The sequence below is a fragment of the Styela clava genome, chromosome 9 (genome assembly GCF_964204865.1).
Source record: "Styela clava chromosome 9, kaStyClav1.hap1.2, whole genome shotgun sequence".
NCBI lineage: Eukaryota > Metazoa > Chordata > Ascidiacea > Stolidobranchia > Styelidae > Styela > Styela clava.
Window position 1 is genome coordinate 14,343,329 of NC_135258.1, and position 26,187 is coordinate 14,369,515.

The 26,187-nt window shown below is 32.2% G+C and overlaps 3 protein-coding genes across 6 annotated transcripts in view; 1 reads left to right on the forward strand and 2 right to left on the reverse strand.

Moving 5' to 3' along the window:
• The window catches only part of LOC120340118 (uncharacterized), a 32,733-nt gene extending 8,229 nt beyond the window's left edge, over positions 1-24,504 (forward strand). The window contains exon 11 of the mRNA XM_039408371.2: positions 22,515-24,504. Coding sequence (XP_039264305.2) covers positions 22,515-23,077 — 563 coding nt within the window. The 3' untranslated portion in view covers positions 23,078-24,504. The remainder of the gene's footprint in view (positions 1-22,514) is intronic.
• LOC120340119 (somatostatin receptor type 2-like) lies at positions 1,133-15,687 on the reverse strand. Of its 4 annotated transcripts, none has more exons than XM_039408373.2 (10): positions 15,521-15,687; positions 14,924-15,127; positions 13,919-14,039; positions 12,452-12,651; positions 11,624-11,749; positions 10,241-10,435; positions 7,344-7,403; positions 6,527-6,636; positions 4,982-5,139; positions 1,133-3,280 (listed from the first exon to the last, which is right to left on the reverse strand). In XM_039408373.2, the coding sequence occupies exons 1-10, from the start codon at positions 15,594-15,596 to the stop codon at positions 3,103-3,105; spliced, it is 1,428 nt and encodes a 475-aa protein (XP_039264307.2). In that variant the 5' UTR covers positions 15,597-15,687; the 3' UTR covers positions 1,133-3,102. The 4 variants fall into 4 exon arrangements, with proteins under 4 accessions (XP_039264307.2, XP_039264306.2, XP_039264308.2 ...); XM_039408372.2 differs by having other exon boundaries at positions 7,344-7,406; XM_039408375.2 differs by having other exon boundaries at positions 3,142-3,280; positions 4,977-5,139; positions 7,344-7,406.
• Positions 16,862-26,187, reverse strand: part of LOC120339699 (interleukin-1 receptor-associated kinase 4-like) — a 112,328-nt gene continuing 103,002 nt past the window's right edge. Inside the window, exon 11 of the mRNA XM_078115990.1 lies at positions 16,862-16,871. The gene's annotated coding sequence lies outside the window, so the exon portion shown is untranslated. The remainder of the gene's footprint in view (positions 16,872-26,187) is intronic.

Here is a 26,187-nt window from a genome sequence, read left to right on the forward strand (position 1 = left end):
AAAAATGCTGCCTATATGTTAGGAAATTCAGTAATTACCCTCCTGCACCTCACATTTGGTAATCAATCAATCTGCAGTTATTTGCAAGTTATTTTGTAAACGTGAGTTTGAAAAGAAAGCTGACAAATATATTTTTAACTGGATGTGTGAGGGAAAATACCACAATGCTTGTTTGATATGTCGGCATAATTTAAAACAGCATTTTAGAATCTTGTGAACAATAAGCATTTCACAAAGTTATAGTTTTTCTTCGTAAATCTTATCGACGTTCAAAAGACCTTACATTTGCGGAAGCATCTTTTCCGTTATGAAGAGTTCGAAATCTTAATGTAGATATAGAAAGACTTTTGCGGGATTTAGTAAGTTTTTTGGGGGGTTTTGCATGTTTTATGTTGTGGCCTGCGGAGGATGCAGGAATAATTTTGTGGCCCCCGGAGCCAACAGCCTTGAACCACCCTGTTGTAAATGATACAAGCAGGTGAGTTTAACCGCTAACTGCCCGTCAAAAATTTCTTGCACGCTGATAAGATAACACTCGTTCTAAAAAGAAACAGAAGAAGTATTTTCCAAGGCATGTATGTTCTCATATAAAACTAGCCGATAAAGAAAAATTGGGGCTCCCGAAGTATGCGAACCAAGATGGCGGACATCGGAATGTAATATGTGTACTAGGTTAGGGTTAGGCCATAATTTTAGGTATAAATACTACGGGAGGCTCTTGGCTAGTCTTCGAACTGATAATAGGACTAAAATAAGGAAAGTTGGAAAAAAATTATCGCCTAACCTGTTACCCATGTCACGCTCCGATGTCCGCCATCTTGGTTCGCATATTTCGGGAGCACCGAAAAATTTTAGCAAAGTAAAAAGATGCGCTTAATTTGTGGCCAAGTATCCACATATGCCAAAAGTCATAATTGGCTCCAGCAATGAGAGATTCTAGCCCTTATAAGCTATACCACCTTCATACCTAGCAATGGCTGCTTGTGCTGTGCCTTGTTTGGAGCAAAAGTGCATAAATACGCCATTGAAAAAAATGTCAAGGTTACCTAAAGTGAATTCCCCAATGCCCTGGCATTGTAACAGGTGCCTCGTGCCTATATACTCTTTGTAGAACAAAATTCAACACCAAGTGAAAAACTCATTTTTGTCATGTTACATTATACTTAAAAATAAAGAAGTTGAAGATTGTATGTTTATGGCACATAATTGTGGTAAAAGTACAAAAATATTAAATGAGAACAACAATGAAAACTAGTTTATTAGTAATAGAATAAAATGTTTATCAATAGCATGAAACTTGTAGGTAGGCCAGTACAAAATAAATCAAGGTAGAAAATGAAACATCTTTTTCCGCTGGTTGCGATATCTTAGAGGGCAAAGTCTAAGCCATGGCAGGTGTTTAAAATAATATTTAAACTGTCATATGCCACCTTGCGGTCGGAAAAGTCCATGGACCCGAACATTAGTAGTTCGAAAAGTCTGTATATTATATACCGTTTTTACTTCTTTTTTGTGCAGCTACTTGTGTTAGTACTAGATAATAGTAATAAGGACAATTTTAAAGAAATATTATTCAACTTCATTTTCTAGACACATACTATACTTAGAACTAACGCACATTTATATTGTGATATAAAATTGTGATGTGAAAAAAGTATATATACACTCAATAAAATGCTTTCAGATACTCCGTTTCACAATACACATAGCACACACACAAATATCTGATCTGAATCATAGTTTATCTACAGGTCATTTGTCTAATTCTATAATGGATTTTATTGTATTGAATTTCAGATAAATTTTAAGGCTGTTTTTACTTAGTATTTTTCCTATTATATTTTTGCTCCATAGCATCCTATACTACACAGTGTCAAATCTGCCTGTGTTGGACAAGGTCTGGCAGTCTGAACTTGGCATGTTCTCATAGGAGCCGGAGTCGTATATTAGTCTTCCTATAGTCATAGTCAAAATTTTGCATTCTCCCTAGTTAGTTAATTTCAAACTAGTTAATTTCAAACTTTTAATAATGATGTTGGTTGGTGTTCAACGGAGATAATGATCTAAGTTGAAAATTTATCTAAAAAAACTGGAAAAAAAAAATGAAGTGACTAAGTTAACAAGCGTACATATCAGTCTATTAAATTAGTTTCCAATACCCAAGTTGTCGAAATTTTCAATATCTAAATTTGATTTTCTTCAAGATTTCATAGCTGGAGTCTTCAAGTCCAAATTTTCATCGTCATTATTTCTAGTCAGGAGACAGAGTCTAATGTAAATTTCCATAGCTAGACAACACTGGTACAGAGGGAGGAAAAAATGTTTTCTGGCAGATTTAGGACCATTGTAAAAAGATGTATTGAATTATTATTCTAGAGATCAAGCAATTATATTATAACATGGACTAACCATCTGTGGTTTCTACATCAGTTATAGATTTAATTTTACATGCAAAGGTCCTGTCAAAAACTTAAAATAAGAAAATAAACATCACTATGTACTATGAAGTTCATGTGTTATATATATTACAGAAAATACAAAAATAATAAAGATATAAAACAGTATTATATATATTCATATAAACTGAAGATTAGTATTGGTGATTAAGAGTAATCACTACACTGTTCTCTTACGAGACAATGTTTATCGCTTTATACAAGAAATACCTTTTTGGGCAAGTTTGTATGAGCAATATTATGCAGATTGTGAGGTTTCGCTGGCTTTGTCATGGACATCAGACTTTTAAAGGTAGTTTCATTCCTGCTATTAGGCAAATATGTGGCATGGATAACGGAAAAAAAAATTTGTTGTTGAAAAATTCTGCATGAAATTGTAAGATGGTTCAGCAGAAGCAACTTTTCAGATTGCAAGGACTTCAAAATTGTGTTTTTTGTTCATTATTCAAAACTTTTGTTCTAGTATATTTACTCGATATTCTTGTTTTGCTAAAAATATAGATAAGTCATGTTTGATATAACTTTACATACATATTTTACATGAGATTTCCACATGAGATTTTTAAATTGTTCTTTGAACATTCCACCCTTGAAATTTCAAGTTCGTTTTATAATTCGCCATGCATACTTTGATTGGGCATCTAAATTACAGTTTTGCCATGGCTGGCCCATCATCGATAGGTGTCGTGGGTTGTGAAATATATGTACTTCTTCTGTCAGTCTTCGGAGAAGTTCCGATCGCCATTGAATACGGCATCAAATCCGTTTTCTCCGTTCTCCCGTGAGTTGTTCTGCTGGTCCTAGTAGCGGACATTCTCAATGTTCTGTGAAAACAAAATTTTCGAAATTTTTTTGTTAGTTGCTGCGGAAAAAGTAAAGGAAAAGTGGGTAATCTGTTATCATTTCGATATGATTAAATTACTTTTAGAGCCTTATTAAAATCATTATCTAAATGCGGTTGATTTTGGTTTTCAGTATGTGTAAGTGCTATGTAATAATTGCATTTTTTTTTTCATTTTCTTATGATGCTCTTTTTGAAATAAAACTTCAAAGATACAACAGTGTTATCATTTTAATTTGATGCTCTTTCAAACTTCAAACTTTCATGTGACGCAACATAAAATTATTTCATCCATCAACAACTTATAATAATATCAATTATTAAATCTCATCATTGGTTTATCTCATATTATTGCATTGAAATGTCCGATCCTTTCAACATCTTTGCCGTTATTACTATACGTTATTTTGTAAATGAAGTTGCTTAATTAATAACATTACAGTAACAATGTGGTAATGTACTGGTATTTCATGCAAGCAGAATTATAAGCAAAGCGCTTAATTAAAATTAAAATAAATGCATATAATAATACCATTTTGACATTTCTTATTAGTTAATAGGTAGATACATTCAGAATGATTTTTAAAATCAAGAAATTTAAAAAGGTCACTTTTTTCTTTCTTTCAAAATGAATAAACTAATTTTCATGATTTTTAAACAGGCGAATTCCCAATATTTGTAAACAAATTTAATGTTATACAAGGTGACCCCCAAAAATAGAAACCAGGTCATTTGAACGTAACAGAAGTTCAAGTTTTGAATAATTTTAAAGTAATTAAAACATTTATGGGTTAAGCTTTTTGGGTCTCGATGTTTTTCTTTATTGCAAGTTTGTTATTATAAGCATTAAGCAAAGCAATTCATTATTTGGTAACAAAATGAAAACTATAATTTAATATACTTCAAACTATACCATATGCTATCAATTTCTCAATAAAATTTGGTGGGCTGTACTGTTAATTAATGAATCTAATTATGCAGATTCAATAACGGTATTTCCAACTACCATAACTGAATTGTGGAATTGGTCTATCAATCACTCTTTATGTACCGAACAATGCATCTTAATTCACGATACAAAAATATATGTCATCTCCATCTTTGGCCCATCCTGTATTCCAATCATATCAAATTTTTTTTAAACCTCAATAACTCAATCATGAATGTTGTTTTTTAAGGACCACAATGTAATAATAATGTTTTTGCAATGTTGCATATATCTCACTTTGCATATTGGAAGTATCATATCGCAAACAACGGTTATTAATTAAATAACTTGATAATTGTAAATGGCATTTTTTTTGTATATTTTTGCTGTTAGATTGTGATGTATGCTAATTGTGTATTGTTAGTGCATAACTTTATAACATGCATTATTGGAATACCTAATTTGAGAATATGTAACAGTTTTTCCATGACCTTTAGTTCAAATATCCACCACCCCTCACTGGGAGTTTCAAAATTGGATTAGCAATGTTTGGTACCGAAAAGATTCTGTTATTTCGAAAACATATAGTCTTCTATATTATCTCGGCTTGTCTATAGCCTTGCTTGGAGTGAAGCCATGAAACATATCGAACGAAAAAATTAAATTGCTGTTTTATAATAAGCTCCTTTACCTTAGTGCAGCATTAGTGAAGCAATTGCCCACATCTAGCTGTGATTGTGTATTGTATTACCTTACCTCCGGGAGCCATATCTGATAAACAGCAGCGTTGTCATTGCCCTTTTCCGAAAGTTTTCGCTCGTTATTGAGTATAATATCGGATTCAGTAAACTGTTTGCCCAAGCAAGAATAGTAACAACGACAATAATGATGTCACAATGATAAGATGATGATACCTGAAATATATATATATATAGATTAGTCTTTTTGCTTTCAGTTTATCTATAACATACTTCATTAAACTGCATTTATTTTTTTATGTAAACCCTTTTGAGCGGCTTCGGCATTGCCTATCCAATCTATTTCATTGTACCTAGAACAAAATCAAGGTATATGGCAATTTTATTCGTGATATTTGACGCAAATCATGATTACTCATTTTATAAGGTGTCAAGTAAATTGTTTATATCGGTTTTTATTCACACATAAGACGCACCAGGCTATAAGACGTAACATTTTTTAAAGCGGTACCGGTACTGGTTTTAAGTGTATGCAATAAAGCATAAAACACTACCTGATCCATACAGTAGGCTTTTACAGCACACAACCAATTTTTGAGGAAAAGAAAGGTTTTAAAGTGCGCCCCATGGTACGTAAAATTCGTTAAACTGAAAAAATTGTTTCTTTCACAGAAAAATTAATAATTTTTTTTACCAAAAATTTCTCGAACTTTTTTGAATAGCGTGATTCTATTGTTTGGTTGGAATTTATGCCAAGAATACTGATAGTTCATGACTAATTTTTTGATTACTGCATCTTAACTACGGTAAATATGTCCAGAGTATGAAATGAACATTCAGTTATTTGATTTAAACCTAAATTGCCTGAATATCTGTGGAAAACTTTCTCGAGTGGCTGTTAAAATTAGTAAGTTAGTGATTAGTAAATGTTGGGAAAATAAAAAAGACAGCAGTTTCCAAAGGGGGCGCCGCGGGTCCGTGACGCGCTATTGCGCCGTGGCGATTTGCCGATGCACCCGAAAATTAACAGAATTGTATAAATGTTATATTGTTTCTTGTTTTAAATGCTGTGTATTTGATTCAAAAAATTGATTTCAACTTTCTCTGGCGTTTACTTTCTGTTGCGTAGTGTCTGTTCATATTGTTACGTAACAAAAGAGTTTGACACCACTTCCTGCAATTTCGCAAGTTGCAGTTTATTTATCTGTTGAACCGAGCTTAGCGAACATATTGATTTTTTAGTGATTTCAAAGGAAAATCAGGCAGAGATGGAGGAAGAAAATTTGACATTGACATTTTTCATTAGGCTGACATGTTCACAAATCTAAAAGGCATAAAGAACTCAATAATCATCACAAAATTAAGATTTATGTAAAGGCAGCAATTTTTTTTCGTTCGTGAGTTTTTTTCCCTGATAATTTGGTGCTGTACAAACGAAAACCTTGGGAACCTCTGACATAAGGAAATACTTGGTGAAATTGATTGATATTGATTAAAAACACAAATAAGAAACCCTTTTTTAACTTTCTATTATTATACAAGCATACTTTCACTCTTTTATGCTTAATTTTATAAATCGTCATTACGTTTTCTGCAACATTACCTTCACTCCTGGTGGAAGTGTAATTATAATCCACAATTGAAACGGAAACCAACAGAGAATAAAAGCAGATACAAGGCACGCCACCATGATCGTAACTTTAGATTGAATTTCTGTGGGATGAAAAAAAAACAAATTAACATTACAGGAGTATGTGTGTTGTGTACCAATAACATTTTCTTCAGTTCTGAGAAATTGACATTTCAATAAATATGGCTGTTGCTTTTTTACAAAAATTTGATTACTAGAATTAATTTGCCAAATTTTTTAGTTCAATTTCGAAGAAGAGATACCATTTTTAAGTATTTTGAAATAAAAATTGTTTTCGTCCTTTTATTCACTTCACTAAACTCCTTTTATTCACTGTTCAATTAAAAAGATTACAAGAAAAGTGGAAAAGTGTACTTCAATTTTTTTTTTGCATTTTTTGATAGCTAGCTCTCTCTGTGACAAAATGCAATCTTCAGGTTGTAGAAATCCCTTTTTAAATTATTTCAGCTGTTCATTCAAAATTAAATCAAACTTTTTTAAAAATCAAAAATTATCTATGTAAATTCTACACCAACGAAGTAAACAAAGGTGATTAAAATTCACTAATATTACCGTGTTATTTGATTGAAAAAAATTATAATATAATGTAACACTAACACCACATAATCACACACCAACATGCCACACAACAAAATTAAAAGCATGCAAAAATAAAACTAAAAGAAAGCTTCATGCTGTGATGCAATACCATCTATAGAAGATTAATTATTATATGGTAATTTTCTGTGAGAAGCGTGTGTTATTGTTTCTAACTCTAAGCATAACTTACTCTTCCAGTCTTGTTTTGGTGATTGTGGTTTCGGATGTAATGACTGTTGCTCATGGCCTCCTGCTGAAGAATGTGTTATCTTTGCTAAGCCGTTATTTTTGAATATCAGAAAAATAAAAAAATTGCTTTCGCGGAATACCAGATTCTAAAGGTTGTTAATCGCACTCATTTTTAATATTGTATATTCTTGTCAATAGATAGTCTCCATTTTGTAAAAAAGGCAGTCATTGCTTAAATTCGTGGAACGTATATTGCGTCGATACTGGTAAAGCAGGGCTTTAGAGCAATGGTTCTCAAACTTTTTAAGCCACACCTCCTTTGCAGAAATGTAAATATATACAAACAAATATTTTTCACATTAATCTAACAAATATTTCACGCCCCCCCCCCCAAAAAAATTGTCTATGCCCCCATGGGGGGTCGTACCCCACCGTTTGAGAACTACTGCTTTAGAGCACTGAGTTTGGGGGACAGCGGCAAGATGAAGTTGGACGAAATAAAAAATGTTTACCTGTAATTAAAAAAACAGCATATTTTGGGTGAAATAATGGGTCCAATAATACTGATAGGTAATTTAAAAAATTAAAGGTCTCTCGCAACTTCATTCATTTTATGTAGTGAAAATTCAATTCTGAAAAAAAGCATTTTTTCTTCCCAACAACAACAAAAAGTTAACCAAAAACAATTTAGAAAAAGTCTAATTTTGTGTTCAAAAATTGAGATACATTTTTCGATAATAATACTAGCTTAGCTTCTAAGTCGAATTAACATAATTTCGAATTATGTATTTTGTTCAAATTTATTTGGATTTGACAAGGAATGCTATTCATCTATGAAACATGGTTTGACAATCCAGGAATCATTGTCGTAAATAAAATTAGCAATTTGCACTGTTTTCAGTATTATTTAATTAATGGTTATTTGGTTTATAAAGTCAAAGCTATGTTACAATGTAAGTCTTGAAGTGATGTTTTTAATGAAGTCAAAGTTTGCTGCCAATAGTGTGTTGTACGAGGTGTGGCTAAAAAGAAACGAGACTGACGTCACAGATTGCGCAACACGATTAACCATTGGTAATCAACACTTTTACAGTGTGGTGTAATATGTGTTCTTTGTTCAACAGCTTTTTTGACACAATATCGCAATTATTTTTGCTCTTTAGGAGTCGTAGGTGAATGTGATTAATTGCTTGTTGAAAAAAAAATTGCCGTGCGAGATCTGATTGAGTTTTTTGGCGATAGGGGGTTCAATTGCAGAATGACGATTGGGCAAAGAGTTAACATTAAATTTTGTGTCAAACTTGGAAAAATGCATGTCAACTGGGCAACATTTAATCGTTGAGCTTTCTGCTCCTCAGTCAACAGCCTTGGCATCATTTTGGCACTCACCTTTCACAAGCCAAAAGTGTCAACCAAACTGGTGCGAACCGTTTTTTTTTGTCTTTTCCAACTTCGCAATGACGCGAATTGTTGAGCGACGGTCGCTGCGAATCAACTGCCTTTCACAACTGAACTCACAACTGATACCTTTTCGATGTTGGTATCAGTTGTGGAAGTGCAAGGCCTTCCTGACTTCGAATCATCCTCCACATCCTCCCTGCATCCCACAAATCGCTTGTGCCATTCAAAAACTCTTGTTCTGGACATGGAAGAATCTCCATAAACATCACACAATTTCTTCAAAGTCGCAGTCGCCGTTTTTCCAAGTTTGACACAAAATTTAATGTTAATTCATTGCTCAATCGTCATTCTGCAATTGAACCCCCTATCGCCAAAAAACTCAATCAGATCTCGCACGGCATTTTTTTTTTCAACAAGCAATTAATCACATTCACCTACGACTCCTAAAGAGCAAAAATAATTGCGATATTGTGTCAAAAAAGCTGTTGAACAAAGAACACATATTACACCACACTGTAAAAGTGTTGATTACCAATGGTTAATCGTGTTGCGCAATCTGTGACGTCAGTCTCGTTTCTTTTTAGCCACACCTCGTAGTAAAGCAGAAAATTTTTTTGAAGCCAGTGCTTTTAAAATATACCATAAGACAATAAAACTTGAAATAAGATTTAAAAAAAATCCAACTTGTCTGGTATTTGCACTATATAACGATTGCACTTTCAATTTCAATTTACTAATATATTGCCAAACGAATTTATAAAGGGAAGTATCAAGATATTACTGAGGTATAGATTATATAGCGTTGGTCTGATATAAATCTCTACCAATGATAATTATATCTATATTGTGTTCTAATCTTGACTTATCTCTATGCATATAGCCCATAATCAGAATTACTATTCTTGCAATGGTTTTATGCAAATTCGGTCAAATTTCTTGTTGACGTCAAGAAATGTTTATCTGAATTTAGTAATTTTCTTGGAATTGTGTTCTTAAAGCCTTTTTCTTTTCAAATTTAAATTATATTAAAAATATCATGAATCAATTTGAATAAATAAAATCCAATATTCTGAAATATCCAAATTTTGATTTCAAAATTTTAATATATATATGGAATTGTGCAAAAATTATTATGATACATAAATTAACTTCATAAAATCACGGCTTTTTACCCACGTACAGTTTCAAATTTAGTCATTATTAATAGTCATAAGAAAGTAATAGCTTCATTTCAAAAGTCTGAAATTATACAATCAGAAAAATTGGCGTTAATATCACATTCTCATAATTGCTAAGACAAGGCTAATTGCGCAGCTAATAATCGTTGAAAAAAAAATACACGTACAGTAAAATAGTTTTAATAAACAGATGACTTGTGCAAAATGATAGCAGTGCAACAACAGCAAGTTAACGACAAATCCACTCGCACACAAACACACTTTGTTAAAAATTCGATTTTTTTTTTGTCAATTCCACACCATTTCCTCATTCTCTTACCTTCTAATCGTTGGTTTTGTGACCTGATGTTACGTATTGTGGTTGCACGCCAGATTTTAAAGTAACAGAACATTACAATCAATGCTGGAAGAACAAAAAACCCGATGAATGTGAAATACTGCCACACCCTAAATGATGTTGAATTCTTGTTATTTATATATCCTCTCTCCAGGCACGTCTTTTCTGGGATGTCTTCTGTATAAAAAAAAAAATTGAGAATTTTAGAAGCGAATGGTGGGCAGATGGGCACATTGGGCGTACTCTGGCAGCAATCTAGTTTATATTTCCCTGAACTGTAAAAATTGATCATACACAAGTTGCAATGTCTACCTTGAAAATTTCTAGTTATTTCTAAAGCTTGAAGCTATACCTTGTTTATAGAGGATGTCACAATACCTAATGAAATATCTATATTTATACTAAATGTTACGACCTATTATTAGTAGTGATGACAAAAGACTTGTATAAAAAAAGAATATTTCCATACTCAAATTCTGTATTCCAACAATCAGAATATGTACCAGAGTTTGCAACGTCTATCATTCACTACTTTATGATTGTTTATGTGCACAAAAACAAATGTACATATAGTGTAGAACTTCTACATGGCGTACTTTAAATGAAACTAGTCAATTTATTTTTTCCAGTATGTCGTGGTTTGTATTATCGAAATTAAAATGCATTTGAAAAGTATGGAATATACAATCAATTGTAAAACTCAATTGTTAATTTCCACGCTTGCCATTTCAATCAACTCTACTGACTTTGCAACAATGTTCCTATATCGACCTTTGACAAATAGAAATTCCCTTGAGTTTTGTCACTGTTAAATCATGCTCCGTTTATATAATACTTTTCTATTATGCAGAACAATTTAGTTGAATCATATAGAATCAAGCTTGAACCGAAGTAAAATTATACCCTTTGAAGCTATCTTTGGGACGCGATTAAAGCGTTAAACTATGTTTGCACCGAAGGTAACACTTCTCAGTTTCAAATCACATGAAATAATAGTATCTTACATATCGATGTCTGTGGCTGCTTGTACAGTACCTTGGATGGAGTAAAAGATTGAGTGAGACTTGGTACTCCCGTAGTGTGTGTTCCAGGTTTGGTTTAGGCCATAATTTTAATCGGATTTTCCTTATTTTAGTTCTATTACGAGTTCGGGGACTGTCTGTGTTAGCCAAGTGAATATACCCCCTGCCCATAGGGTTCAGTAACTTTACACAACTTGATGTAAAGTAGGCGAACAAAATTAATTACATCCATATTGGTACACACACGTCTGTAGCGTCAATAACTGTGGCTGATTGTACAGTGCTTTGTGCGAAGCAAAAAGATTGAGTACGGTACATGTCATATAGGGAAAAATCGACTTACCAATGCTCCTTTCACTTTTGTTCAATACCAATGCTGAAACGGAGTAGTCTTCGGAAGTCATATTTTCTTCTCCTATTCTCCCTGATGCGTAGTCTTCATACGTGCCAGAATAATCATATGCACCACCTGTTTATGAGAATGAGACGTTTTTTTTTAATTAATATAAAATGTGTTTTAATGGAATTTATTAAGGATGTTACTTCTTGAGGGGATGTTCTCTTCTTTGTTGGAGCGGTAATGTCGTTTTTGATTTATTTTCACGTTTTGTATGTGGCGCGAAAATATGCACTGCAAAAATATGCAATTGTTAACTAAGTACAGAAGTATATAGTATAAATTGTTGGCTACTTTTCTTGACCTAGAATCTGAGTAATGTCCCCCAACCAGGAAGGAATTTTGTTGTTTTCAGGAAGAAAACAAAGAAGTATTACTTAATGTTTAGTCTCTCTCTAGTAGGTTAAGGTATGTTATTTGTGTTGTGCATCAGATATTAAATGTACAAAAGTACTAAATTTTCAATGAAAACATTCCACAGATACAGGGTGTTCATAAATTTTTTAAGATTTCAATTTTGTTATGAAGTCATTTCTCAATATATTTCTATCAGGTTTGTTCAATACACCTGTAGGGTCAACAAACTGTAAAGCAAATTGTCTCTGCAATTTATAAAAATTTAGGACTTTATGAACAACCTGTATATCGAATGTTACCTACTGAGTTTGAATGCATTCAAAGATTATTTTCTTTCTTGAAAATACTGGTGGTGCACCAAAATTTATTATAAACGGAAATAAACTATAAGTAATCCGCATAAAAAAAACTTTGTACCTAAATCACCAGTATAAAAGTTTTCCAACAATTCTTCTTCCGTTGCAAAATGTTTCTCGTTTTCATGTCCCGGAAACAATTGTATGCAATGACCTATAGTCACAGTAGAATTTTGATCGGTCCATACTTCTAACGTTGAATACACGAGTATTGGTATCGATGTTATGATGCTTGCTATCCAGAGAATAAAACAAGCTATCCTGAAATTTGAAAACAGCGTTTTATGGGTGAATGGAATATAAAGACGTTTCAACCTACAGAATTTTTTGGGTTCACGATACCACTAGCAATTGTTTCGTTATAACAATGAAAGAGTGTTATTTTACATTATTACTCATTATTTCATTCAAGCATTTTGTTATCACAGTTATTAAAAGTAGCCTAACGCAAACAAAACATCCATGGTTTTTAACATCCGGCATAAAACCTGAATGTACCGTACACCAGATAATTTCCTTCAAAAACATGTCACTTTTTACGCCATAAAATCTATGATACAATTATGTTATACCTCCATATATGTTATCTAGAATGATGTGGTAAAAAGGTTTAATGTTATAATCATTTATAATTGGTTTCAAATTTTTGGAGAGGCATTGACTATTGTAAACATTTTCAAATTTTTTCAACATTGACCTATTTACTATTTTTAAAATTTGGAAAATCTCAAAACATCAGAATGCCAGTCCAATATACTAATTTTTTCAAATGTTTAGAAAACAAACAACTGTAAATATTTTTCTTTTAACTGTTGTCATTAGTCATTTACCTCAATGCATTTAATTTAAATAGCAGACGTATCATTTCAATTACCAGTAAATAGAATACATAATTAATAGCAAACTACCAGACTTCCATCACTCAAAAATTTTTTCTCCCATCATACGGATGCGTAATATGACCTTCATTCAAAATGTATATTAAATACAGAACTCTCAAGTTCGTAAATAATTATGTCGTTTACTTAACATAATGTTTCTATTGTTTTGAGTGTGTATGCTATTTGAGCAATTTCTGATTACTCAGGACATACGAAAACTGTATATTATAAAGTAAGTGTATATATGAAATATTATATATACATCAATTATTATTTCCCAATGTTACGTCATAAATGAAAATTGTCCTAACTAGAACTAGCGTTATAATAAGGCAAATTATATGTTTTTCTTTCGATATTATTACTTTACTACAACTTAAAAAACAGCAAAATATCATGGAAATGATGTCTTGCGACCTTTTTAAAGATTTAAATTCTGTGATGTTTCTTATTTCCTATTTTTTTCTTAAGATAGGTTATTCAAATGAGAAATATTTTGTATCTGAAGAAGTCTGATCAAACAGGCTAATTATTAACTTGCTAATATAACAAGTAGGCAAATGGCACTCAACTCTTATGTGTGAATAATCAGAAAAATCTTCCATATTCTACTTTGAAAATACTCAAAATATTGAAAAAATGGCTACCTGGCATTTTTCTGTGTCCTGTATTCCAGTGATCTCAAGCTATGCACAATCGCCATATATCGATCCACGCTCATGCCAGTGAGAAATAAAATGGAGGAATGATAACTGACGTGTTTCATTGCTAAAATAGAGACAATTTGTTATTCTATTGATTTACTTCCATATTCAATTTTAGGATTTCTGACATTGAGTAATGAAAATGCCATTAGAATGTGACTAAGGATGTCTTGAAAAACTTAGTCTGGAAATCCATTTTGAAATTGAAACAACAGCCTTCTATTCATACAAAATTACTTTTATCGTTAATAAATAATAGTTTTTAGAAAGTCACAGAAAGCTCAATTTTAAGAATTAGTTAATAAAACTTTAATATTCATGCAAAATTTTCTCCTTATGTTGTTAAACAATGGCTTTTATGTTTTGAAAAATTTAGAAAATTTAAATTCTTTTATCGAAACCATTTCGAGAGTCTGACAGTCATTAAAACTGCTTCTTTCTGTTTATTCAAAATTGTTGATATTGTTATAAAATGGCGGCCTTTGTCAAATTATACAAAATAAATTAGTTTGGCTCAAATTAGCTGGAGTGTTTTTGCTGCCAAATCCTAAATCATATAACTTAATTAGTGCAGATTGTATGATTGCAATTTTTCATTATATTATCATCAATGATCATAAAAACAATAATTAACAAAACCTGCATGTGCGTATCATCATATAAGCAACAGTTTTGTATATCAAATAAAAGAAAAATTATAATTATAGGTTAAATTTTTATTACAAAAGGTATTTTAATAATAAGAATTCTAATTACCTCAATATGTTACATTTTATTATATTTCAAAATTGTTATCACATTATCGTTGCGGTTATGAATTTTGTTGTTTTTAGGAAGAAAATATTACTTTGTATTTGGTGTAACTTTACTAATATAAGAAATTTTAAAATATGCAAGGGGAGGTATATATGGAAAAAGCAACCTCTATAATAGTTTATACTGATTTACCTTCTAAAAGTTTACACATTTCCACAGTATAGGGATATCCATCTCCATATAACGAAGGTGTATGAAACGGCAACGCAATGAGAAATAAAATATCAGCAATTGCAAGATTCATTACAAACGTATTTGCAACTGTTCTATTTGATCTTGATCTTTCCGTCACTACAATGACCAACACGACAAAGGCATTGAACAAGATTCCAAGCACTGTAAGAAAGTGAATTTTAAATGTAAAATTACCAAAATTTTATTGTGTCATGAAATTAAAGCAACTTTATTTTATTTTTATTTTTGAAGCCCATTATGTGGATAAATCACTCTGTCAGAATAGCCTCGGTGGAAGTATCTCATTGATATAGTTTTTGTTTTTCATAAAATTTTGCTTGTAACGAAATCTTACCTTATAATAGAATGATCAAACTTATTGTTTTTTAATTAGAATTACTATTTTGAGAGTGTATTCATGCCTGCCTAATTTTAGAGACTGAGATGGCACCGATTAGGTCAATTAAGATTGTCGTTTCCTGTATTAAAATAAATACAAAGAGAACAATAAAGTCAAACTTTTGGATTTTTGAACATCCAAAAACTATAACTTACCTGATATTAATGGAAATAATATGTTTTCTGCACTGTGTATTGACGCCTGGTACGCTTCAAATTGTGGTGCAGCCATTTTTCATTGATGGTCTGATTCTCGTTACGTCTTCACCTCTGTTTTCAATTCAAAGTTTCTAGTTTTTTGAAATTTACTGTATATAATATATCTGTCATCAAAAGTAGCAAAAGTAATTAGTGATAGTCTAATACCATTAATTATAACAGGGATATTCTAGCCTTTTGAACTTCAAATCTAATTTAGCCTAATCCAGCTACTTTCTCATATATAATATATAAATAACCTCATAGCCTTAACAAATTTGAGACAATGAGTGAATCGTTCATTAGTTCTCATTGAACAGCTGGACTATTGTGAATTGATTTTATCCTGGTTGAGGACCATTAGCCTCACATTACAGCCTTGTGTAATTGGAATAAAAACTACGATTGTAACCACTAACTACCGTAGGTAGCAAAATTGAAGCAGAGAAGTGAGCTGATACTCAATTATACATGTAGTATTGAAAATCTGCTACTCTCCTTCATGAATTGTAAAGAAAAAGCTATGTTACATTGTTTTTATTATGCAATATCTATATTATGTTTCAGTATTTGATTTTAGAATCATAGAATTCAACACTTTTCTGGGATAAATTCTTTTGATTTGATAATTTATAAATAAAGAATTTACAGTATATTGATGCTTCTGACAATATAGTGTATTCTTTCAGTTGAGATAACTCTGGTTTAATTCCGACATGATCTTGTCAGCACCTGATAGTTATGATGGTAAAATATTTCAGTGTGTTGAAAGGACACAAATCACACAATATAATCTTTTTCATCTCTATAACTAACTGCTAATACTGCTAGTTCAAACAATTTTTAAATCTTATTCCTGATGCTTTATTTGAATAAATTTCTGAATGATAAATTTTTATAATTCACATTACGGAAAAACAATTTGATATAAAATATTATGCCTGTTCTATAATCTTACAATATGTAGATATAATTTGAACATAATAAACAAAAAAATCTATTTCTGACTGAATTTCCTGAATCTGAATATTAAGTCTAATCTCTCACGGTACATTTACAGTGTAAAGTTTATTTTTCGCAATTCTATTATCCAAATAATGTTTCGCTACTCATGAAAATTTATTTCCGGTCTTCCAACAAAAAGCTTTTCTATCCTATTTATATTTAATCTTTCTGCTCTGTTGGTGTCCTCCATTGTCCAACCAAAATTGGAGCCCTCGGTAAATATCCAAATTGAAAAAAAAAATCTTTTTTTTTCTTTTTTAAACCTGGTATTTGTAGAAGATTTTTTCTGATTGCGTCACACTGGCTCTAACGTCAAAACTATCCAATGTTGATACAGTTGCTCACCCGCAAAAAACAATTCGCTGCTTCACTCCCGCTTTTCATCACAACAATTTTCTGGTAGACATTGTGGTGAATACTCCCATGTGTATAGGTGATTTCTTCAATTCGTTTGAATGAATGTCACTCGTCAGGTATAAGTTTATTTATATATACAAATATGTATAACGTTTGAATATCATCGGCCCTAACTTAGGTAATTCCTAGTTTCAATTTTCTAAATGCTACTTCTATTTGATATGTTGTTTTGTTATTTGATACCAACTTTATTAAAATGCAATTCTTTTAGAAATTTAATTGCTTATTTGGCAGCGATAAAGTCTGAATCGTTTTGTTATTGAATTCTCTATGTATTCAAATTTACAGCCATTTATATTGGTATTGTATCTGTGTATAAAAATTTAATCTATATGCGCTATATCTACAAAATATTGTCAAAACTTATCATATTCTCTCAGATTTTAATTTGCCTCACAATCACCTTTTTGTAATCCTAATTCAATTTGCTTTTTCAATCGAAACTTCCCCAACAATCTACCCCTTGTCTTTATTATTGCATTAAGTCAAAATCCCTTTATCTAGTTCGGCTATGATACCATGAAAATATCGCTTTTTCTCAATCATTAATTTCACAACCTAAAGACTGAATACTAATCTAACTAGATCTCAGGAATCACCAACCACCAACAAACATTGCTATCTTTCGCATCTATAGCAAACAATACCTCATCGCTTATAAAAAAAAATTCATCTCATAATTGGAAAACAATTCGATTAAACAGAAATCTTTTTTTGATCCTTATCTCCTTACCACGCATAGGCCATACCTAAATGATACAATTCATCATCCTGCCATGCTTGCCAAACTGTATACTTTACCAAACAAACAATTCAAGTTTCGTTTTGAAAATCAAGACGAGACTGTAATCACCTGCAAACATTTAAAACTGTTCCTGAAATTTTGACGAAATTTTCTCTTCTCTTGAAATGTCTTGTTTACTCAGCTAGAGCAAAAACAGAAACTACAAAATACATTTTCATATGGCTTGGCATGGTTTGTGTAAAATTTTAAAGGAGAAACGATCCATTATTATTCCGTATTTTGTAAAAAACTTAGTATTTACCTTAATCCCAAACAAGATGAATCATACTCCACTATTGTAATGACTAATATTATTTTCCAGGCCATTATGTACAAACTAATCTGTATATCATCAATATTATATCTTTGCTATTTAGATTTTACCCCGCATATTAAAACCCAATTTTTGAGTACATTTGCTTAAATATTTTTGCTATTAATTTTCATCTAATACAGGGTTACATCAAAAAACATAACAGTAAATTTTCCCAAGTTTTTAATAACTACTCTCTTGGTAGAAATTTTGTTCAAAGCTTACCTAAGATATGCTCCTCTACAATTTTAAGTTTTACCTAATAAACCTTTGCGCTGTGCGGAGCCGAGTATTGAATATTCCTATATTTAGACTTACTATTTTTATCGCTATATCCTATATTGAAAAATAAGAGGAAAACATATACCAGTTGAATACAAATCTGAATGCAAATTTTATTTCTTACCAATGTTATTTCCACTTTCAGTTTCCTATTTACTCTGTAATTTTTTAGGAAGAATTATATTGAAATTGTAATTTCTATTTCAAGATACTGTATATCGAAACTAGAGGGATGTATACCTCATCTAAAATGCATAATTTATCTTTTACTTCAATTTGTAGTGAATTTGTATCAACCAAACCATGCTGTTTTAATATAAAATAATATTAAAGTTATCATTTAAATACTCTATAATTTTTCTTCAAATATCTGTTTGTAGCACTCTTTGCATCTTGGAATGCTATTTTAAGCTTTTGGCATGCTACGCTGATTTACTATATACTTCTTCGGCCGTACGTACAGGAAATTGTACCTTGCTATTACGTAGGGTGCCCGCCAATAAATTGTCCCTATAAACGATTCAAATTTCCTATTACAAGATTGTATAGGGTTTTTATGCTCTTCAGAGCGACAACGTACATTTTAGAAACTAGCGATTAAGTTTGTTTCGTATTTCGTGCAACATTCTCTACGTCACGCACTTACGAGACGATCATGTTGAGCTTAACATAAAAATCTTAGCGTAATTTGAAGTTTCGAATCGAATAGCACTAGCCAACTTCAAATGAAAGTCAATTTAGGCAATTATTTTTGTGTATCGACAATGCCTCGGGCCTTAACACGTTTTAAATAATACGAGGAAGCTGTTTTGAAAAAATTATTTTGAAATTTGATATTGTTCTTCACTCAAGCATGGGGTATTGATAGACCAGGCTTTTAAAGCCTGATCTATCAATACCCCATGCTTGATCGAGTGTGTAAAACACTCTGACCAAAGTATATAATCTCCTGTTGTTAATGACATGTTTATTTCTTTTCTTTATGTTTATGCCTAAGCACTTTTAAGGCTACCGGTGTCAAAATAAGAATAACATTCTTTGTCATTGTAATAACACCTTCGGCGTTTAGTTGAACTTAATCAAAAAAGTCATTATACTTGTATTATTTTTAATATAAAAAAATTCACTTTTTAAATTTTTTAAAATGGTGAAATGTGTTTTATTTTGGAAAATATTTCACAAGCAAAAAAAAATTGAAATTTGACAAAATAATTTAATTTGAACTTTTCAGTCGATAATTCTGTCGATATTTCAGAAAAGTTTTTTTATGCTGAAATGGAAATCTGCAAACTAAAGTTCATTACACTTTTCACCTCAATATGTTTGCCACATTTTTCAAGAAAATAGCAATGGTTAGGGTTGTTTGCAACTTCAATTGCTTCCACATAGATAACTTTTCATTGATATTACTTACGTCTTTGCCTACGTGTTGGATGTTTTTGTAGCCTTTTCCAACACCTTGTATCCGTTTATATTAGCAAATCGGGGCAAAAGAGTTTCAAAATCTGTCATTCAAAATCTGAACCGTATGAGTTGAGGTATCATTTGTCAAAAATGAAATCAAAAACTTGAATAAATGATAGATTATGGTTTTCATTCATTTTACTGTTTATTTTTAAAAGATTCATGGTGCACAATAGAACAAATAATAACATATTTTCTATATATCAGTATATGTTTGTTCAGAGTCCAAAAGTCTCAAGTCAAATTCAACATATAGTTATAAATTGTTACATCATAATAGCACATCTATATTACATAGTCCATGAATTCTTACTGAACTATATAACATTAGAAATGCATAAAGCTTCACTCTTTCATTGTCTACCTATACTATCTCAATTGCTTTCTTCCAAAGTTTCAAATTGTTTGATGTTTATCCTCACCACTGAACTTGCCAATCAAATTTCAAGTTCTGACCTAACGTACTTCTGTTACATGTCACATAACACTACTAATCCTGCGCTTATATCATACTGGTCTATAATTCTATTATGATAAACAACATATCAAACTGCCACACTATCATTAAATCCTTATCTCAAGAGTTTTGTTCCTGTAGTTTGTCTGCGTTTCTTATTACTGATTATGTATAAACAAGCACGATGCAGGGATATTTCAAGCATCATCTGGTTAATTTTTTGAAATTATTGCATATGTACACACAAGCATGATACAGGGATAAGTCTTGTATCATTTTACAGATTTATCAAATTGCCATACGCAAGCATCATCCGGTTAATTTCTGAAATCATCACATAGGTACGAACATGCGTGATACAAGGATAAGCCATGCATCATTTTACAGATTTATCAAATTGCCATACTCTATCATATCAGTCTGACTGTAAATATATATTCAACAGTAAAGTTTATATTCTGGATATTTCCTTACCTGCGTTCTCACCCTAGTTTGAGACGCATGCTTCCTGTTTTGTTTTCTCCTGTCGCATCACTACGTGGTTCTAAGCCCCCGTACCTGGATTTTATCTCTCATTGATAGTACAATAAGTGCTATGCAAATATAATCAAGTCTGTTTTCAATGTCAGAAGTAATGACGCAATTTCCTTTTTTCTTGTCTTGTTTGTATTGCATGATAGTTCAACCGTCTGTGAAATATTGACATGAGACAGTATTTGGAATCGATTTTGCAAACTTGAAAATGAATGGGGAATTTTTTATTCTACCCTCATTATTGAAATCTGATTTAGGAATTTACACGCTATAATCCTATATATACGAAATGTACCTGTCATTGTCTCAATTCCTCTCATATAAGCCAAGAATACCTTCGTGTTTACGGATTCGAGATATTTGTAAACGTGTACAATGTCACCCATACCTTACGGATTATATTTCAAACTATATTGTATGGTCTGTTGATTATGGCTTCTTCGGAATAATTTTTTTGGTTAGTTTTGCCAATTGATGTTGTAATCAATCATCATAAATCTACATTTTCTACATGCACCACTTATAAACATCGATTTGTGCAAATAAAAACTGTAGATATTGTGTAATTACCCATAGTTATATAATTACTATGGCAAAACCACTTTTCGTCTGCATAACTTCGCACAGTTTGATTATAAGTAGTCTTCATGTATATCTACAAATTTAAAAAAATGAAATTCATAAGTAGAAAACTTAAAAAGTCATTTTAGTTGAAAATTGTTAATTTTTACTTTTTATTACAAAGTATAATGAGTAGATGACAATGAGTAAAAAGACCCATAATTGATATATCTGATAATGTTTCTGACGTAAAAAGTAAAAATCATTATAAAATAACTTCTGAAAGTTGGCGGATGAACCTTTCCTCCATACTCTGTGCTATATAAAAAAAAATCTGCTTGTTGTGCCTATCACTGTTGTAGTGTATTCAACATACTCTATCGACTGCCTTTTGATGAATATGCATTATGTATTGCTAACTACATTTGATAGTACCAGGTGTTTCGTTTTTTTATTTCTATCTGGATCCTGGTTTAAACAAATAAACATTTGTACATTCCAACTAAATACTAACTTTTCTGCTGCTAAATTTTCTACTGTACAAAATCTGACAAGATAATGCCAAGCCATAAAGAGGGCATTTGTTATATTTTATTGTGGTGCAATAAACATTAAACCATGATTAGTTTATTACTATTATTTAGCTTTTTATTCACTTGTTTTATTGCACTGTTACGTTTACTGTATGAACTATTAATCATAACTGAGATAGGTAACGAAGTATATTGTGTGAGACTAGCCGCTTATCTATTTATGTGCTCTTGTGCTGTACTGTGGATCCCTATGCATATTAGACAACAATGCTGTAGCGAGAATACAGATGTCATTTCTAAGTGTGTTTTCCATAGACTGTTTTTGTTCAGCAGGACTTATTATTGGTGTGTCCAAGAATTGACATTCTGAAGTTTTACTGTTGCCGTAGAATTGTCCATTTTCTCAGTGAAACTATGCTTTATCTTAAATTTCACAGAGTAAAATTTGACATATATCCTTTGTTCCATAGATCCAATTTGATTATTTGAAATTAATTATTAAGCTGAATACAATACCATACTAGTCAGATATCGGCACAGTTAACTGTAACTAATTTCTCAACTTTGCTCTATTCCTAACCATTTTTTAATCTTTTTTTCAGGAATGGAAAAGAATACTAAAGTCGCTGAAGACCTTTTGAAATCAGCTGCTAAACTGGGACACCGACCCTCCGCTCTTCGTTTGAAGGAGATTGAAAAATCTAAAACTAGGTCAACCAAGACACACAATGCCATACGTGATTCAAATCAGGCCTATAAAATGTATTATTCACAAGGAACCCCCTCAAATAACCGTGTCAAAACAAGGGTCGAAAACTCTTATGCGTCAGACTCTAATCATACAATAATACCCAAAGATGACAGAATAAGTTTCACACTTACAGGCACTGATGTATTGCAGTCTGGTGTACCATCAACACAATCTTATTCAAATGTCAATATATTGGATCACTCTGCAATTTTTTCACTCAATGTTTTACAGAATTCCTCCGTCCAGTTGAATTTAAATAAGAGCAAAAACATTCCTAGATTACCAAATGACCCCATCACCGGAATCGTACAGGATTACCTCGGCTTAAGAAGGGTTTCTACAACCCCTGCTAACTTATGCTACCATTCTCCTCTCATGGCAGGTCCAGTGAACCCTTTTTCACTTGAAGTGTAGCTTTGAATTGCAAGTTAACCTTTTTTCTATGTTTCATTTAAGAAATTTTGCATGGTCTGTTAACCATATGCGAACAGACTGGAAATTGTCTCACATTACCCACATACTGGGCCCCATCCTTGGGAAGCATTTTTTATTTGCTTTATTCATTCAACCAAATAGCCAATTTTCATGCATCAGTTATTTTGATGCCTCCGCCAGTTCAATTTTTTATTTTTTTAATTATTGTTTCAAGTGCCTCTATCTTGTGTGATAAGTCGTCTTCAGTCGGACGATCTTAATTAGGGTAAACAAACACTGTCGCGCAGATGTCTGATGACTCTTGAAAGCAGATAAAGGACTCTCTTATAACCTCACTGTTTCGCTTCAATCAATTTGTAGATTATTTTCTACCACTTCAGCTGTTTGCAATTTACAATCGTAAATAATGTTGTAATGTTGCTTTTGATAAACTAATTTATGAATCAACTTCTTGCCAACTCAACTTTATTGCATGACTAAACCTGAAAATATCATTTGTATGAGAAAATAATTGACTTTTCAGTTCTGAAATTATTTGAAGGTTTTGTGTCACTTAGTATCTTGTAGCAATTTTATTAAATCCGAGTGTGTTAGTAGGGATGCTCATATGTGAATATAATAATTCTACATATGTCAACTATTTTACCTGAATGGACATTTGGATCGGATCATTTTGAAAATCGTTATTTGTCCGGAATATAATGCCTCTTTCATCAAGGACTGGACTAATTATTGTCAAAGATGGAAGTGTTTCAGAGAAAGCTCTCGTGTATCTCTCTTTATTTTTCTCTCAAAAGTATGAACATGTTCCTTCCCTTAGTTAGAATTGATTACATCAACAATTACAAAAGTTGCAAATGCTCAAAATTCAATTTGCAACAAAAATTCAGTAGATATCATTGTAAATGGATAATTGATGTTACAAAAAGACATGGTAATTAGTTGAATAGTTCATTTTGTGATGTTTATAAGCAGTTAAATTGCAATCATAATAATGTCAATAGATAGCATGGCTATAATACTCCATATTTGCCTTTTTTATGTGAATTATGTCTTTGTGACCCCAATAGGTAGACAACAAATATTAACACTTACATATGTCTGCAGGAAACTATTCTTTTCCATATTAATTTTTGTATTAAAATGCTAAAATAACTTTTAGCTTCCTCTGGAATTAGTAGAGTAATGTTTGTCACCAGTGTGTGTTTTATCCCGTTTTTCCGAAGGTGTTCTCTCAGAAATTCCGGGATAATATGTTTGCATGGAGGGAATAATCCCAAGTTCCTGTTGTATTTGAAAAATACAATTTTTATGCCAGAAATGATTTGTTGGTACTACAAAATTGTGTGTTTTTTTACTAAATCATTCTTTGTATTGAAAAACGAAAATAAAATGTGTCTGCATTATGTTCATTTATATAGATCACAGACACAAGGCCTGTATCGTATTCAATGAAATATTCCCTCGGATATTTAGGCATGCTCGGTTTGGTGGCTTCTTTTAGGCAATACCCAGAAAATTAGAACGTAGGTCTGTTATGACAAACTCGTGCTCAATTGTAGAAAGACGTTTTTCGTAGAGGCACTGCCGAGTGCCGACAACACCACAATTGTCCGAAGCCGTGGGAAGCAAACGGAAGAAGGCACAGATTTTGGACTCGGTGGGAGTGGGACGCATCGTGAGCTGTGGTAGAACGTCGGAAACTACGGAGAAGAATGTGGGATGTGTAAAAACAGTAGTAAATCCGACATCAATTCTAGGCGCTTAAAATTTCTGGTGGTGAAATTACTAATATTTTTGCTAATGTCTGATTCTGTCACGTGCCTTCCCGTCAGACGCATCCATTGGTTTTGTTTTCAATGGGTTCCTCGTCTGCTGTAATATTCTCCACGTTTAGTAATGCACCAAAATAAAATTGATTATTTTTTCCGATGTAGCCTATGGACTTGGTGGTGGAGGAAGCCGTAACCTACCAGGGGTTACGAGAACCACCCTACGTCGGCGAGGAGTCGAGCAATCCTCTCCCACATATCTATCCACATGGGATTCGAATCTGCAAAGCCGAGCAGGGTAGTCAGAGGTCATTCATTTGTTTAGCTATTCATAATGTGGAACAATTCGGTACTGTTAATGTTGCAATTACATAGTACCGACGAGGTGATTTCAAAACTCGATTCTTCAACTCGACAGTTCATCGTTCTCAGCGATTAGGAACAAGCGTGGACAACCGGTACGAAGCCTGGAAGTGGGAGGGACTCGCGTGCTTGGATCCCAAGGGAAATTGACTTCCTCTCTAACTAATTGTCACTGTGATGTATAATACCAATTAGTTTTTCTGAAGAATAACCTCGCGTGAAATTGGAATGCAGTTAGTATTTGTGTAACCATGTGAAACATCTGCAACCAATTAACATCTATACTAATCGAAGTATATTCAAATACTGTACCATTGTGGTCAGCAAAGTTTTTTAAGTGAGGCCCAAATAGTAAAATGGTGAAGGTTGCAAGGTCAAACAACTTCGTTGGAAATTTTAAATTTAACCACGTAATAAACTCGTTAAGGGACATTTAATTTGTTTAGTGGAAATGAACGTAATGTGTAATCGTTTGATAGATGAACAAAGACCATTTGACAAAAATGTATATGCAATGTTGGAGTTTTTTGTGTATCACTGCCATAATTAAAATTTATTGGAGACCTACCCGAGAATGCTCAGTGGCCCACAGTTTGCCGACTATTGCAATGTACAACTATGTGTCAGATGCCAGATCAATTCATCAAAACTTCGATACCGACAGTGTGTGCCAGTCCATGAGTTGAGGTAAAATTTTTTCAATGGCAAAAAAAATCGCTGTTCTCCGAAACTAATAGATCAAACTTCTTTGAGTACTTTATTCTTCTTATGGGGGGTCCGCTCGATATTCCATCCAAAATTTCAGTATTGTTGGCATTACACCATTCCGTCAAAGTCGGGGCTCTCTGATCCATCAGCCTACCCAACAGTACCTGGAACAACAAGAAATTCGCAAACGACCCATAGGTAGGCCTACATTTGGCGTTCAATATTGGAAGATTGCAGTTGAGGTCA

Bases quoted from the DNA above. Each gene is read 5' to 3' on its own strand.
- LOC120340119 (XM_039408372.2), bottom strand. From the start codon at position 15,596: ATGGCTGCACCACAATTTGAAGCGTACCAGGCGTCAATACACAGTGCA. The intron at 11,750-12,451 runs GTACAAAGTTTT...TCTCATAAACAG, and splicing joins CTTTTATACTGGTGATTTAG to GTGGTGCATATGATTATTCT. The intron at 7,407-10,240 runs GTAAGAGAATGA...CACATTCTTCAG, and splicing joins ACAAAACCAACGATTAGAAG to CAGGAGGCCATGAGCAACAG.